The sequence below is a fragment of the Notothenia coriiceps genome, unplaced genomic scaffold (assembly GCF_000735185.1).
Source record: "Notothenia coriiceps isolate Sejong01 unplaced genomic scaffold, NC01 NC01_scaffold00031603, whole genome shotgun sequence".
Taxonomy (NCBI): Eukaryota; Metazoa; Chordata; class Actinopteri; order Perciformes; family Nototheniidae; genus Notothenia; species Notothenia coriiceps.
The window spans coordinates 179,129-194,469 of NW_011364304.1; the positions used below are offsets into that span (position 1 = coordinate 179,129).

The window sequence follows — 15,341 nt, forward strand, 5'->3', positions numbered from 1 at the left end:
AATAACATTATATTGTATTGAGGCTAGAGGAGAGAAAGTAGCCTACCAAAAAAATACAATGTCAGTAAACTGCTCTAGAGGCTCAAATGTGATGGAGACATTTAATTAAATGGTTGTGATTTTTAAGGGACGGGACAATATAATCACTCAGTGACACAACAGTCCAGTAGCCTACAAAAAATAAATAAATAGCAGCCCTTTAGTCAGCATTTTGGCTTTTATAGGTGAACAGTATTGAGAGGAGAAGGGAAAGTGGACACCTTCCTGCAATCGACCAGCATGTTGGGGAAACATATGTTCCTTATAAAATGAATGAAAACATTTCCTCTGCATTTAAATTACAGTGTCATTTACAATGCTAAATGTTGGGGTCAGCCAGCATTGGAATCAAATTTGTTTGCATTGAACTGGACATTTTCAAAACGCAACATTTACTCTGTCTGCAAGCACAACAGTCTAAAATAGGGATCATTTAAACTGAAAAAACAGTAGTATGTTTGTCTGCCTGTATGAGGTAGAGCATTGCACATGTTTATGCTACATGTTTATTGTGATCTTTGTGTTTGGTGATGCAAACCGTATGTTCTGTGTGTGCCCTAAAATTCATAAATATCCTTTATAATACAAATTATGTAATAAAGGAAGAAAAAAGTATATAAGAATGTGTGGTCATTGTATAAAAAAAAGGGTAATGGGCTTTCGTTTGTGCATAAAAGACTGCTTAGTATTTGAGTATTTCTGGACTTTATTTATACTGAATCTATGGAAAGTAATTTTTGGGGAAGAGTTTAAATAATCTTATAGGTGTGCATGAGGGAGCCTTGGTGCACAACTATCAAAACTACACTTACTCCAAAACATAGTATCCACCCTCCCCACTTACTGTCACGACAAACTGCTGGTGTATTGCAGCTACAGAATAAAAACACATACTAAATATCCTGTTAACAGCATGAACCCTAGGCATAGTTTTGATAAAGACCCATGTGTAAGCCAGAAGGAGAGATACAGAAAAACGAGTTGTTTAAGTCAGTTTCATCACAATAACCACAACATTTCACTTCCTAGTCAATCACAAATCTTTATTCTTGATGACCAAGCTTCCAAAATTGGGCCAAGATTAATGAAGATGTTATTTTACCAAACAAAATAAAAGGTTAATGAATAACTACTTTAATGGGGCACACATTCGTTCCAGATCTTATTCACGATTACATTAGGAAAATTGATGCAGAAATATAGCAAAAGCATTATCACACATGTGATTATCCCAAACTATCACTCTAACACTAAACGACTACCATGAGTAACAATGGTCTGTGTATCTTTTTACACTTTTACACAGCGCTCTCTGGTGGGCATCTTCTGTATCTGCAGTGTAAACATACTAACACATTCAGTGGAGCACACACAATCAAATAAACAAGGGAAACTAAAAAACGTTTGTTGGTTTCTTATCTTTTTCATTATGTTTCAGTGTTTAGTAAGGTAAACAAATGGGGTTAGTGAGGGAGAGGGAACTGGACTAGCTATTGTCCATGAGTTAACATTTCGGAATTCTATGTATTACAATGGGTTGGCCTATTACTCTTTACCTATACTTTGATTATTTGAGAATCGGTTAATTAAGGCAATAGTTTTGACGTTTTAGTAGATTGATACCACGTTTATGTCTGTGTAGCTAGCCAGTTAGCGTAGATTAGCTTAGTCTGGAAAAATATAGCTAGGTTAGGAAAAACAAAGTCCCCCTACCTGTACCTCCAGAACCCCGCAGGCGACATGTATAGTAGCCTAGGCCTATGTTAAATTCAGTTTAGGCAGAGTTCAAATGATGTGCAAAACTATTTCTGGGCTGGCAGCAGTAAGTTCCTTGAGTCTCTGCTATCTGCCTAGCAACCCATTTTCTCGAAGTTACTGCGACTGGCCAAACACTTGTACCCAAAATGTCAAACTATCTTTAGCAGATTTACCATGCCATACTCATGGAAAGTTGTTTGAGGTAGGCTTACATAAGAATTTGCATCTACTACATGCGTCATTGTAAAATATTGTGGATGTAAATGTCAGTAGGCCTACTGTCAGCTTACTTCTTTCGACAGAGGTCAAGGGTCAACTCAGAAGTCCTCAACTTTACCTTTACCTGCAGCCCGGCTTATGCAAGCTAGGAAAACGCATTCTTGTTGTGGTAGTTTATACAAATGTAAAGCAGGGAGTATTCAGTACACCTACATAGAATACTTAAATGCCCATTTGGAGTAATTATACATTCAAACCAATAAATAGCTTTCTATCCTGCAAAATAAATGGTTGAATAAGACAGCTTTAACCAAAACACATCCTCCATCTTTGTTTGTCATGGTCATTCAGCTAGAAGAAGCTGGGAAGCTTATTGTTTAAGGGGAAAGAAAATCATAACACAGTATTGAATTCCTGCCAAAGACTGGCAAATTTATAGACGCATACAGAAAACAGTAAGAACAGTTAAGAAGTGAAGCAAAATTAACATACCCAGCCCGCTCTGAAGAGTCTGACCCTTGAACCCTGAACTCTGCTTCTATCACAGTGCCCATGTCATAAGTTGTCAACAACCAGGACTGATGAGCGTATAAAATGAAAGGAGAAAAAAAAGGCCTTATTTGTTGCATGGCAAGGTTGGTTCAGGTTTCAGTTACACAAGGAAATATTATTTTTAAAACGTTATGCTAGCAGGAATTACATGCATCTGTTAAATAAGATCTAACATGCATTGTTAAAGTTAATCTATGTCAAACGCAAGAGTTGGATGACAAATGCAAAGGCTTATAGCACCCACAAAAAAGACTACTTCAAAATCGGCTTTCAAAGTTTATGGAATTGACTTTCTGCAATGCAGTTCTCAAGATTTTACAACACAAATTTGCAACTTCTGTTTCCACTTTTTCCCATTTTATTCACATACAAGGGAGCTGGTATTTGAATGTTTTCAGTCTCAGGATTATCAAGATTTTACTGAATTTTGCTTTTTCATTTCTGTGCTTCTTTACATAATTAATTCCCCACCCAAAAGAACCCTGTGGTTGTGAGAGAAGAGAAGGGCATATATTTTAACAAAACTCAGTGATTAGTGGCATTTTCTCATGTCTTCAGCATGTGTGTCCTTAAGATGCCTTATCAAACAATGACCCTTCCCTCCCATCTGTCTCATTAATACAGTCCCTAAATGCAACTCCCCATATTATCCTGAGGAAAAAAACAAACACTAATCTCCCTTCTCCTCTGTCTTCTTCATCAATACAGGCATTCTGACAAACGCAAGGGTGGCTCCCACCCGACCCCTTCTCTTCTTACTTCACCCACTGAAGTTATTTGGATTTCCTCAGTTCTTTCGATAACGATTCTTTGGCTTCTCACCACAGCCTGTAGTCTCACAGGAGGTCAGGCCAGGCTGCTTGCCTGAGTTAATGCTGCTCAGAAGGGCGGGCAGCTCATTGGTGATTGCCTTCTCAATCTTATCCAGCAGACAGCCACCCATGTAGGAGCACTGAGCTGTCAGGGGCTTGAAGTTGGTGACAGGATTAACGCCAAAGAAGTCACGGTAAGCATCGCGGTTGGGCAGGTCAAACTTGCTGATGTTGGTCTTGGCTAGGATGGATTTGAAAATGTAAAACTTGTCTGGGTCATCTACGATCTCCTTGAAGACTAGTTCAGGGTCACTGAAGTAGCTCATCTTCTCTTTAAAGGTCTGAACGTAGCGGTCTACCAGCAGGCCGTGAATGCGCACGCGGATGCCGTGCTGGCGGATGAAAGCAACTTTGTTCTCCATGCGGTTTTCAATCACCTGGTTCAGATCTTCCAGGAGGGAGATCTCTTCCCGTTTGAAGAGGTCACGGCTGGTGTCAGGTGCGTAGTCATATGGCCAGAAAGAGCTGACGTAGACGCGGGGGGGTTCGGTCACATTGATGAGCGGAGCTAAGCTCCAAAAGAGAGCACCATAGACTCTCATTAAGTCCTGGGTGGCAAGGTTGTCAGCCTTGTTTAGGATGATGCGGATCTGGGATTCACGACCCTTCAACTGACGGAAGAGCATCTCCAGCTCAAGGCCTACGTCCAACTTGGTGGGGTCAAATACTACGAAGATCAGGTCAGCACGGTCAATGAACCACTGGCAAACATCATTGAAGGGATAGCCTGGACAGAAGAAGAGAATATGTAAACCTCTAGATAATGAGTTGCAGACAGATTGCTTTGTGTTTGAAATGTTGGATTGTGTACATTTGCAAACTAAGGTAAAGCTCTCTGTTTACCTCTCTCCTGCTGCTTCCGGTTCTCAATAATTCCTGGTGTATCCACAAAAGTCACACGTTCCAGCATCTTATGGGGCATCTCAATACCAACCAGCTTTTCCAGGAAGTTTTGCCCAAACTTCTCCAAGGGAGAGAAGGACCGAGAGCTGTCTGCTGCCATTACAATACCCTCAACTGAGCGGATCTTCTCCCCATGCGTAATCACAGTGAACTCAGAGGTAGTAGGCTCAGCTCCTGAAAAAAAGGAAAACAAGAGGGAAAGATTAGCAGGAGTAGTATCAAAATATGTTTTGCTGAAAAACGATGCTGTGAAAGCAAACCAAAAACGTTGCGTGTTAAACTATGTGCCAAAACTCAATTGAAATCTCTTTAAAGACAAGTGAAGCTGCAGATTCAAGACACGAGTGACCCTTTTCCATCATCACATTGTTTTTACATTGTCATTCAAATATTTTTATGTTAAAATATTGATTATAGTGATTTTTGATCAACTGAGTAATGGTACTAAATTGTCAGAAATCACTTCATTTATTTTGGATTATAGTACAAAGGATTACAACATTAAAGATGATATTGCTGATCTGTATAACATACCTGTGTAGAGCTGATAGGGGCTATCTTGCATGCCCAGGAGGTAATTGATCATGGAGGACTTTCCTACACTCCAGGGTCCCAGGAACAGCACCATGGGCTTGGAGGTAATCTCTCCATCTGTCAGGCAAGGAAAGACAAGATTGGGTAAAATCTCAGCAGGGTGGCTAAATAATGACAAAGAACCTCTCAAGTTCATCCCAAATGTTATGTGAATAATTACAAAATAACCACTCATGATAGGATTTGGGAGATTGAGAACTTGAGCTGTTTAATATTATAGCCAAAAGAAGTCAATATTTGCTTGGCTAGCTTAACAACACTCCATCCATACGAAAAAAATCCTGTGGTTGTTTTTGGGATGAACTATATTTGAAGTCTGAGAACACCAAAGAAGCATGTCATCACAACACTGTCAATCTCAATCCAGAGCACGAAAATAAATATTTCCTCAGACTGAGAATGGAAATAAAAAGAAAGATGCCTGTGGAAAGAAAGCTGCAATGCTTTTTTAATAGCAGAAGAAGACATTTTACAAAAAAGAGGCAGCCATATTTTAGTACCACACGTCAAAGCAGTGCCTCTGACATACAACGTTGCTTTCAAAGCAATCTGTGTGTCTCTTAACAAGCTGCCATGTGTGTTATCAGTGGACATGGTGTGGTAGGGCGCAGGAAAGTTCTGTGAGAGCCTTGTAGTCCAAGGCTGAAAGAACTCAAAAAGATGAATAAATTCAAAAAGAAGAGAAATTAAAAGAAGAGAACATTTCATCCAAAAAGATACAAAGAAAAAGGTCAAAATAACCATCCCTGATGATATTGGCCTGAATAATACTATTTTGGACAAAAAGTCAGTCAATTCACTCTCATCACCTCCTGCCAGTGTCCCCCACTCAAGCATGTGTGTTTTTCGCTTAAAGCTTTGCTAAAGCCAGAACTGCACATGCAACCCCCTCCAAATGTTACAATGTGAACCCTAACACAATGTTATGCTTGTCATCTGTAGATAATGTGATGACCAAACCATATTCATTTTTTTTTTTATTCTTGAGTAAACCTTTTATTTACATTTCTTCCCTTTTCATTCTTTTGAATTGGATTGGAGTTTTGGTTGGAATTGTGAATCAGTAAATCAAGGAAAAGTAAATCCATGTCGATTAGGCTATAAAACTGCTGCATATCTTGCTCTATATGGGTTGAGCCTTTTGCCTATGGATCACTTTGACTAAACCTAATCTGAAATGTTACATCTGGGTAACCCCAAAATGGTATCCATCCAATTGACTCACAAATTTACAAGGACAAATGAATGGGGTAGGAAGGGGCTAAGCACTTCAGGCAGTGCCATGCACAGGTAAGCCCCGCCGACACCCACCTGGGTCTGAATCCCCCAGGGTTCGTCCGGGGTATGCTGTTAGATGGGGGGAGTGGAGGGAATGGGGAAACGGGACAGTAAAGGGTAGAGTTCAGAGAAGTGAGTGGAACAGGAGGTGGGAGTGAGGTCTCCTGGAGCGGTGGAGTAACAATGTGCAGGAATGGGTGGGAAATTGGGAATACAGTACCATCTTTGACCTGATATGTCCAAGATGGTATCCCTTTTTGTCTAGGGGATTTTGTGTGAATGGTTTTTTACTCTCGTTTAAAAAAATAGTTTAATTAAGAGCAGAGACAAGCACAAGCCCAGGCTAAAGTTATCCAAGCAACAGCCCATGTGCTCTTTGTTGGCTGGGCTGCCCTTCTTGAGGAAAGATTAAATACAAATCGTTGATGGATGACACCTACAATCTGAGTGGTTGCCCCTTTTTGTCGGTAAAACGGCATCCCCTCAGAATTTCTGTGCATGTCCCAGATTAGGAGGCATGATATAAAAGGGATTTGACAAGTTTGCATGTATGCCAAGCCTAAAAGGCCACAAGAGGGCGACCTTTATTTCATTGTAAGTAAAGTTTGTTCTTGACAGTTAAGTATGCAGCTCAGAGTGTCGCTCTGGAGGAGAATTGAGGAGTGCAAAGTCATTTAAGAATCAAACAAGGACAAAGGGAAATTAAATAGAAGAAAAGGGGAAGAAATATTTTAAAGCTAATATATTACCTGTCCTGTATATATAACTTAAAAACAAATTATACACAATTCTTTCCTCACCCTCATATAACAGTGAGTCTGAGAGCCCAGAAAAAGATAATCGCATACCATAAAATCCAAGAATTTAAAGAAGATCTTTCTGTTATGTGTTGTTGATGGAGTAAGGATGATGTGTTTGTACAAACAAGTCAAACGACCAGTCACTAAAGCAACCCAAACATTAAAACCCACACATCAGAACAAAGTGCAGACATAGCCCAACCCTCTTTGATACCTGAGATCTCGTGCTGCCTCAGCTCATTGTACTTGTAGGCCTGCTCCATCGGCTTGATGGATGAGTGGTAGATCTTCCGCAACTTCTCAATGGCCACTGAAGGATAAGAAAAGAGAGAGGAATAAAGATACGTTACTGAGTAAAATGTGCCAGTTACAGGCAAGCGAAACGCTTTCCATAAAACATATCCAATGCATCTTTGATCCTCACCTGCATAGTCTCCTGATTTGTCCTCAGTTGCAAGCCGCAGCGTCTCATCGATGTGAGATCTGTCTCTGAGGGCGGAGATGAAGTCTTCTACTTTATCTTCCTCTGTAAATACAACATTAACATCATTTAACTTGATTTAAGTCCTCACTGTTTGTCTTCAATTACAACATGAACAATGGAAGTTGGCCCAGGTTTCCAGATATGGTGCAAACCAACCCAGTGATAATTGTATTATGAAGTTGCCACTGGGGCTAATGACAGACATGTTCAACTAAGCTATGCTACAGAGGCCAACAGTGCCGATATTTCTGGACGCAAGTCAATCAATGCATCCTGTATCAACACTGCTTGGAATTTAAGTGTGACACACATATTTGATAATAAGAAGTGGGAGACAGTTTTGCATTTGATGCCACTATCAACTAATGACACAGCAGATATTTGAGCTGTCTACATTTCAAGACTTTCCAACCTGAGCCTTGATTTCCTCTGCAGCTACATCGTTTTTCCTTCATTTCCATCTACCTCTCTGTCTCATGGTTTATTTTTGTAAATACAAAAAGGTTATTGCATGATAGCCTCCCATAAAGTGTTTGTGTCTGGCAAAAATGATAACTAGCTATGCATGAAACCCTATTGATTGTTCCAGACGTACTCTGCGACATCCATTTCCTTCTGAATGACACATGCAGAGGCCAGAGGGAAATTGAATCATGCATTGTGAACAAGACATAATTTCACCTGGTTTTTTTCCTACAAATCCATCCATTTATTTATTGTTTTTGTGCATAATTAACCCAATAGTTTCCACCCACATATATGTTCATGACTTTGTGGCTATAGAGAGGAACAAAGTATTTTATGGTTGACATTTTTGGGTGTTTAAGGTTCTCTATCCAAATAAAATGGGTGACTTTTCCTGATTGTGCCTACATGCCATTTGGTGCTTTTTTCCCCAAAGTGCCTTAAATGTTTGCACCCCGCAACATACACATGTCTAATTTTTCAATGACTATTCACCCCCTTATGCATATCCGCTCACCAGTGTGCCGTGTCCACTTATGAGCATGAACATATCAGATAGCTCAGAACTCAGCTGTTACTATAATCAGCTCTTCATTTAGAAAGCAAAGGCCAAAAATAAACATAGCTATTTGTTTGGCATCACCATGGGCTTTATAGCAACTGCAAACATAAGGGGGGCAGAGAAAGAGAGAGAGAGAGAGAGAGAGGGGGACTTCCCCAGTTTCATTACAGACTGGGAGGAGAACTCAGAGCTGGACTGAGTGTTCCCATCAATAATACACACGATGAGACAATGATGTGCAATCCTGTGTCTTTCCTCTTCTATATTTACCCACCTATCAGAGACTCATCGCACTGTGGGGCCTGTCCTTGTGTGTCCAGGCCTCAGAACAGGCCTCCCTTGTAACGCCTCCCACACGGTCCTGCTTCGGACAAACCTGCTACGGCTACATGCTATATATAGAAGGAATGGGGAAGTCTTCCTGGTTCACACTTCAATGTCCCTGAAGGGTTATGGGTCTGTGTGTCCAAGCTATTAGACACTCCCTTAATAGAGTTGTTCGGGAATTTTAAAGGTATTTACAGCATGCTATAGGAGTATTAAAGATGATAGTATAGCAGCAATGGGGATGATTCATTGCAATCATTCAATTGTAAATCATACTGTCTGTGTCTGGCATAATCTGAATATTGATTGTGTTATATAAACACATCAGCATACTTCTTGTCAGCACATCGGTTAATCCGGTTTACTGGCACAGCCAGGCAACATGTAAAGATAGTTTGAAAGGAATCCTTGATCATAAAAAAAGATTTTGATACAGGCTTCTAAGCTTGATGACAAAAAAACTTGAACATGGCTGACTTATAAAACTAAGACTATAAAATAAGATGCCCTGTTCAGATGATGAGACCTGCATGGACACCAGAAAGCATGATAAATTGGTGCTGATGCTCCAGGTCACGACCCTGTGATCTCAGCTGGCCAATTCTCTGGTCAACACCAAACAGACCTGACTGATGTGAAGCAGAAACACTTAGTAGAGATGCTTGATTTTGCAGGTCAAGCACTCTTTTGCAGACATCCCCAAAACTTTGATTATTTTATGTAAACTACCAACCGTCACTTTCTCTTTATTCATATAAACAAACAACCATACTCTTTATATCGCTCTCTCGAAATCTCTTCCAATTATTTCAAATGCTACTTAATTTTAATCATGTATACTTACAATGTTTTATTTAATTTCATAGATTGCTGTTTTTTGGAGTCAAAATCAAACAAATTACTAAGAATAGGTTTATTATCAAAAAGCAAAGATGTAATAATGATACAATATTGCAAATAGCATAATCAAAGCGACAATTTGTCCAAATAATGACTTCACGTATGCCACCTATTAATGTGTCTTTAACCTTATTGTTTGATTCCTGACATTAGCTTAATGGCTTTTTGTATTATGCAGGCATGTAAAGTAAATCTATGTGAGGTACTGTCATGGCAACCTCCACCCTAACCTGAATTACCGGCACCAGCCATGTCGTCAATGAATTCTAGTGTTTCTGGCAAAGTGTCATATTGGCACATTGCTCTGGCCAGAAGTAATGGTGCATCAAATGACAGGAAAGATATCTGAAGGCCTGTTTGTTTACAAGTCTGAAGCAAACTAGTTTTGCATTGATGAACAAATGATAATTGAAGAAGAAATGTATTCACAGTCAATACAATGAACCCAAGTATGGCTTCTGACATCTGAGGCAGAGATAGAAAATGTCTCCCCAAAAGACCCCCCACAAAGTATGGCTGGTGCTTTAATTAAAACACCAACTGCGCTTTTGCAGTGAGGCAGCAGTGACACACACTGCTGGTTAAGGAATAACGTAGCGCCACTGATTCTCCCCGAGTCAACCTGCTAAAAATAAGCCTGTGCAATGTTGCTCCCAGCACGATGCAAGAACAAGAGAAACCAAAAGGTTAGAAGCCAGAATAAAAGGAGAAGATGAGTAATACTGCAATCCCTAAAAAGATTCAGTGACTGATCTATATCTGTCATTAAATATTAAAATGGCTACTTTGTTAAGCTTAAATTCTCAATGAGTATTTTTAAGGAGCTCTGTAGGATGTGATGAGAAGAAAAGCATGTATGAAAACAATGCAAGAGAATGAATCGAATTTTTCAATAATCACCAATTAAAAGCATTTCAAATCAGCCAGTGTAGGTCAGATACATGCCAATACAAAATGTCTTTTGTCATGTTTTTTGAAAACAGCAGTAAGTGACATCTTGTTGCACAATTTGTGATACATGGCTATCATTTTGCAACCCCCGCAACTCATCACTTGTCATGGCACAACTGCATGTCAAATTGAGTCAAAGAGAAACAATGCACACAACGGAATTTCCGTCATCTGAACCAACACTGAGTGAAGATATGACACAAGATGAGTGATTTTGACAAAGAAGAGAGAAGTCAGCTTTCAAAAGAAACAGAAGATCCACTTGGATGCTTGAAGCACATTTCTTATCTTTTCACCGTACCAGGCCTGCACCCTTCAGCCGCAAAGCTTAGTTAACTTCTGTAACTTGACTCATCACTCAGAAGAGTCATGTCTTTTAACACAAGCTCTTATAGGTTTTAACTGCTGTGGGAGTGTTAACACCTCCCAATCCAGCCGATGCCTGATAGAAGGCCTGGGACAGAGGTCTGCAAAGATCAGAGAGGTAGTGTTGCCCGCTGAGGGCGGGCCTTGCATCAGCGCTCAAAATGAACTGTGCAGGCGCCAGGGGAGTAGAACCCGCGACATTTGCGCTCAGGACCATGTGTCCTCAGTGAGCCGGTTGCCACACAACCCAGCCTCAGTTTGGAGAAACATTCTGGTGGCATCAGCACATCCAGTAGGAATGTTTGTGAGTTAAGCCTACCAGCGGCTTAGTAAGTCATGCCTCAACTATAGATCCTTGGGTGGAGGCTATTCAATAATCACAAGGAATGTCAATCAACTCCTGTAATTGTTAAACGTCTGTGTATAAATATGTTGCTCAAGTTGAAAGAACACCATGGATGGACATTAATGTGTGTGCTTGTGTTTGTTTGCACTCATGTGCATTTACACTGTTTATATCAGGTATCTGTGTATGTGTAAAACCCCAGGATCATGTTCTGCTTGCAGCACAGTGGAGGTCAATTGAATTATGAACATGATGAGGGACGACAAGCCTGGAACCCCCAGTCAGAGGATTTATCCTGAGCACGGGGGGATTCAGGCAACCTTTACTAAAGGCCAGGGGGTTCCACTGGAAATATCCATGGAGAGGCATTGGTTTCATTTAAAGCTAAACCAAGTGGACCATTTTTTACAAAATCACTGTTTTTTTAAATACCAAATGTTATATACAGCCTTAATGTGACAACAAAACAACTTTCCTGATCACTCTAAAAGGACAATGCATGAACTTTTGACTAAAAACTAAGCCCATTGAATATTTAAGAAACCTAGAACTATGAAAATGACTCTTCCTCTGGCAAGGGTCAGAGGTGTGAGAGCAGTCAGCAGAGCGTGTGCAGGGTGTGGTGAAAATAGGCCACGGATGGCAACAGGTGGAACAGCTTCTGGAGCTAGTACTCCCCCTCAGTCAGAAATAGACCCACAATGGGTCAGAGGATGGACAGAGGAGGGGGCAGAATGGTTGGCTCCTATTTTAGTCAGTGTGTGGAGACTCAGAGACATCCACATCCCTCAGATCGGAATCTGATTGTGTAATATACAGGGAAACGAGTGAAGCTACTGTACCATCATGAATGATTTAAATAAAGTAAAGATTGGCTGAAGAAAAAGGAGAAATTTGCCAATTAGACACATTAAAGATTTATTTGTATCTCAGGAATTTACACAAGAAGTGCAGTTAAATGCATCTTCTGAAGTACGTTTCCACTATGGAATTTCGATATTTCAGACAGAAAGTACATACTTGATAGAAAGACTACTTTTGTTGGTGTCATTTGTTTTACTTGAAAAAAAATACCAATCTAACAGAAACATGACTTAATGGTTGTCAATGGCCCAGAGTCTTTCTTATGTGAGCCACATCCGGACTGTAAGTCCTCTAAGGGGACACTGACATCTACGAATGTATTTGAGTGACAGGCTCAAACGAAGACAGAATGGCAAAGGTACTTTACCCTGAGGTGTTGATCTGATGCCTCTATCCCTGCTCTCCTATTTGAAAGCCAGGAGAGGAAAAGTGCCCTTGGGACCGGGGGGCTTGTCTCAAGAAGGGGTGTGTTGTAAGGCAGTTAAGTATGACTGGTGTGTCCCTTCCACTACTACCAGTGTAGGGATGTCCCAGACATGCCACATGCCTTAAGAGAGGATTACGTGGAGCAGTGTGCCTTTAAATGTTTATGCCTCCCCTCTGCAAAGTGACGACAAAGATGTTTTTACTGTATCGAAGATGGGTAGTGTTACCTCTAATGTATAAACACACTTGTGTGAAAAACTAATCAAGTTCCAAAACAGGCTGTTAAATGATTGTATGTCAAAAAGAGTCAGCGTCACCTTTTAGCAATTACTTCTTCATTACATCTTCACTATCAAACATTACATGTGACATTGGACACTGAACATGGTATGAATCCACGTTTGGTCTGTCAACACCATTCACACAAGACCTGGTTAGTCTAGGATTTCTGGCAACCTTATAATAACTCCATCGTAACTATAGCAATCTATGTTTACTTCTACATGGAAAGTGAGCCCAGCGTCATGGAATCAGGTTGGTCATGAAATGCAAGTTGAACGACAATAAAACCAGGCTTCCCTTGCCTGATTCAATCATAAAATGAATGATCAAGCTATCAACATAGTTGATCAAGTTCAACTATGTTGTGCAAAAGTCACAGTATCCTTGCCTATAATCAAAATGTATCATTTTCAGTTTATCACAGCTTATTTATTACTGTTGTGGACAGAAATGTGGGACGAAAATGAGTGTAAAATATCAAAAACATCAACTTTTCTATGTGTAGGCCATGCTGGTGCTTTGAGTTGTATTTCTCACAAAAATGTGGTGTTATATACAATTAATTAATTTGCTTTTTGGACCAGAAAATCTGCGCTTTGCAGGACTTCTATAAGATGACCCATGATCAGTTGATTGAAAGTCAATTTTAGATAATTTTGTAAGGAGATTACCCTTTCTTCTACTCTCTGCACTGTTAGCTACTCCAATGGATTCCTGACATTGATTGAACCAACCAACAACATAAATAATTGGACATTAAGCAGCAAGAAGTTTATGGTTCTTCTCATAATTGTCCGTAACCAACAGGTATTGGAGTACAAATCAACACATAGTTTCCACATGCTGTAGATTACAAGGCAGAGGCCACCAAAAGATGCACGGGCCTGCAGAAGGGGTCTATGAAGGCATGAATTGCAGCCAACCCCTCCTGCCTGGAGAATGCATGTCCCTATAAGGCCAACTGCTGGGAATAAATTGCGATTGTGACAGTACAGAGTGACAGCAGCTGTGCAATGCATCTAAAGGGAAGCATTGGGCTGGGAGGGGAGAGGAGTCAGGAGGGAAGGGGAGAGGAGGGGGGGGGGGGGAGACTGTAGTGGACAGTGTTGGGTTTCAGGAGGCCTTCCAATCTTAGACACCTGACAGCAGCCTGGAATATGGAGGCCTGGGCCCGGCCGTGGAGCTCAACGCCGACCCAAGGACGGACAAGGGTGACAGACAAGGGTAATGCCAACCGCTTTGCTCCAGACCCGCAGACCTGTCTGCACCAACACGGGCAATCTTGGAGAAATCGTTGTCGCCATGACATTCTACTCCATTGCTGCCATGTTATCATATTCATTCCGATATTTGTATTTATACTTTGTATTTTACTATGCTATAGGTTATCGTCCAGATAATGTTGCCCCCCACATGTAAATGGGTATAAGTATTTATTCCAAACCAAGTTGTGGAAAATGAATTAAAAGGAAGCAATGAGATCACATCTATGAATGAAAAACTATAAATGACATAAAGGTGCATTGCCCATTCAAGCTCCCGCGTGGCTGTTCTCTCCCAGGTTAGACTTTCCATCAGCTGGTGCCATGCATTACGACAGCTGACATGCTGTCAGTGATCAGGGGAGGCTGAACTCTCGTTTGAATGATCTTTAACTGCTCTGCTTTGTAAAGTCACCAAAAGGTTTGGTACATCCAAAGTGAATTAGAGTGTTGTGTTTGTTTTGGATTCTAATTAATAGACAATTAAAAACTAGAAAAGTCAAAGGGACACTCAAGTCTCATTTTGTACAGGGCGCCAGCAGTTTAATTTTAAACTGAGACAGGATTATTATAGTCCAGCTTGATTGCAAAGAGGGACTGGACTAACATTTCTGTCTCCATCCAGTCTATCCTCGGTTGGTGTCCCCATGACTGTCTCTGTCCCCACACATTAGAAGCCAGTGACATTTCCAAAAAAACTGCACAAACATTTGACACAAGAACTGTAAAACTTTCAACCATCTATGTTTGACAGTCTAAATCAAAGCTTCTGAATCTCAGAAGGTTTTCGTAGTAGATCAAGCTCACAAAGCAACCAGGAATCCATTTAACATTCCTCAAACCAACTTCTAAACCTACACTGCATCACTGTTTCATTCATTAGCAACATTTGTGTGGAAACGTATATCTAGAGCCTTAAATGCACCACCCAACATAAAATATGAGGAATCCACCGGATGTTTGACCAAAATGCTTACTAAAAGTCTTACCTGCTGTGGCCTGCAAAAGCAGCAGGGACAGGAGACAGCTGATCACGACTGTACCCTTCATGATGGCTGCCAGGAGAACTCTGATAGTCACACAGACTATAT

The 15,341-nt window shown here is 40.6% G+C and overlaps 1 protein-coding gene across 2 annotated transcripts; it reads right to left on the minus strand.

Annotated features, from left to right (window-relative positions):
- Positions 1-1,068: 1,068 nt before the first annotated feature.
- srl (sarcalumenin) lies at positions 1,069-15,341 on the minus strand. Of its 2 annotated transcripts, XM_010788123.1 has the most exons (7): positions 15,240-15,341; positions 7,440-7,541; positions 7,230-7,325; positions 6,249-6,284; positions 4,878-4,994; positions 4,284-4,517; positions 1,069-4,167 (listed from the first exon to the last, which is right to left on the minus strand). In XM_010788123.1, exons 1-7 carry the CDS (start codon positions 15,298-15,300, stop codon positions 3,356-3,358), a joined length of 1,458 nt encoding a protein of 485 aa, XP_010786425.1. In that variant the 5' UTR covers positions 15,301-15,341; the 3' UTR covers positions 1,069-3,355. The 2 variants fall into 2 exon arrangements, with proteins under 2 accessions (XP_010786425.1, XP_010786426.1); XM_010788124.1 differs by lacking the exon at positions 6,249-6,284.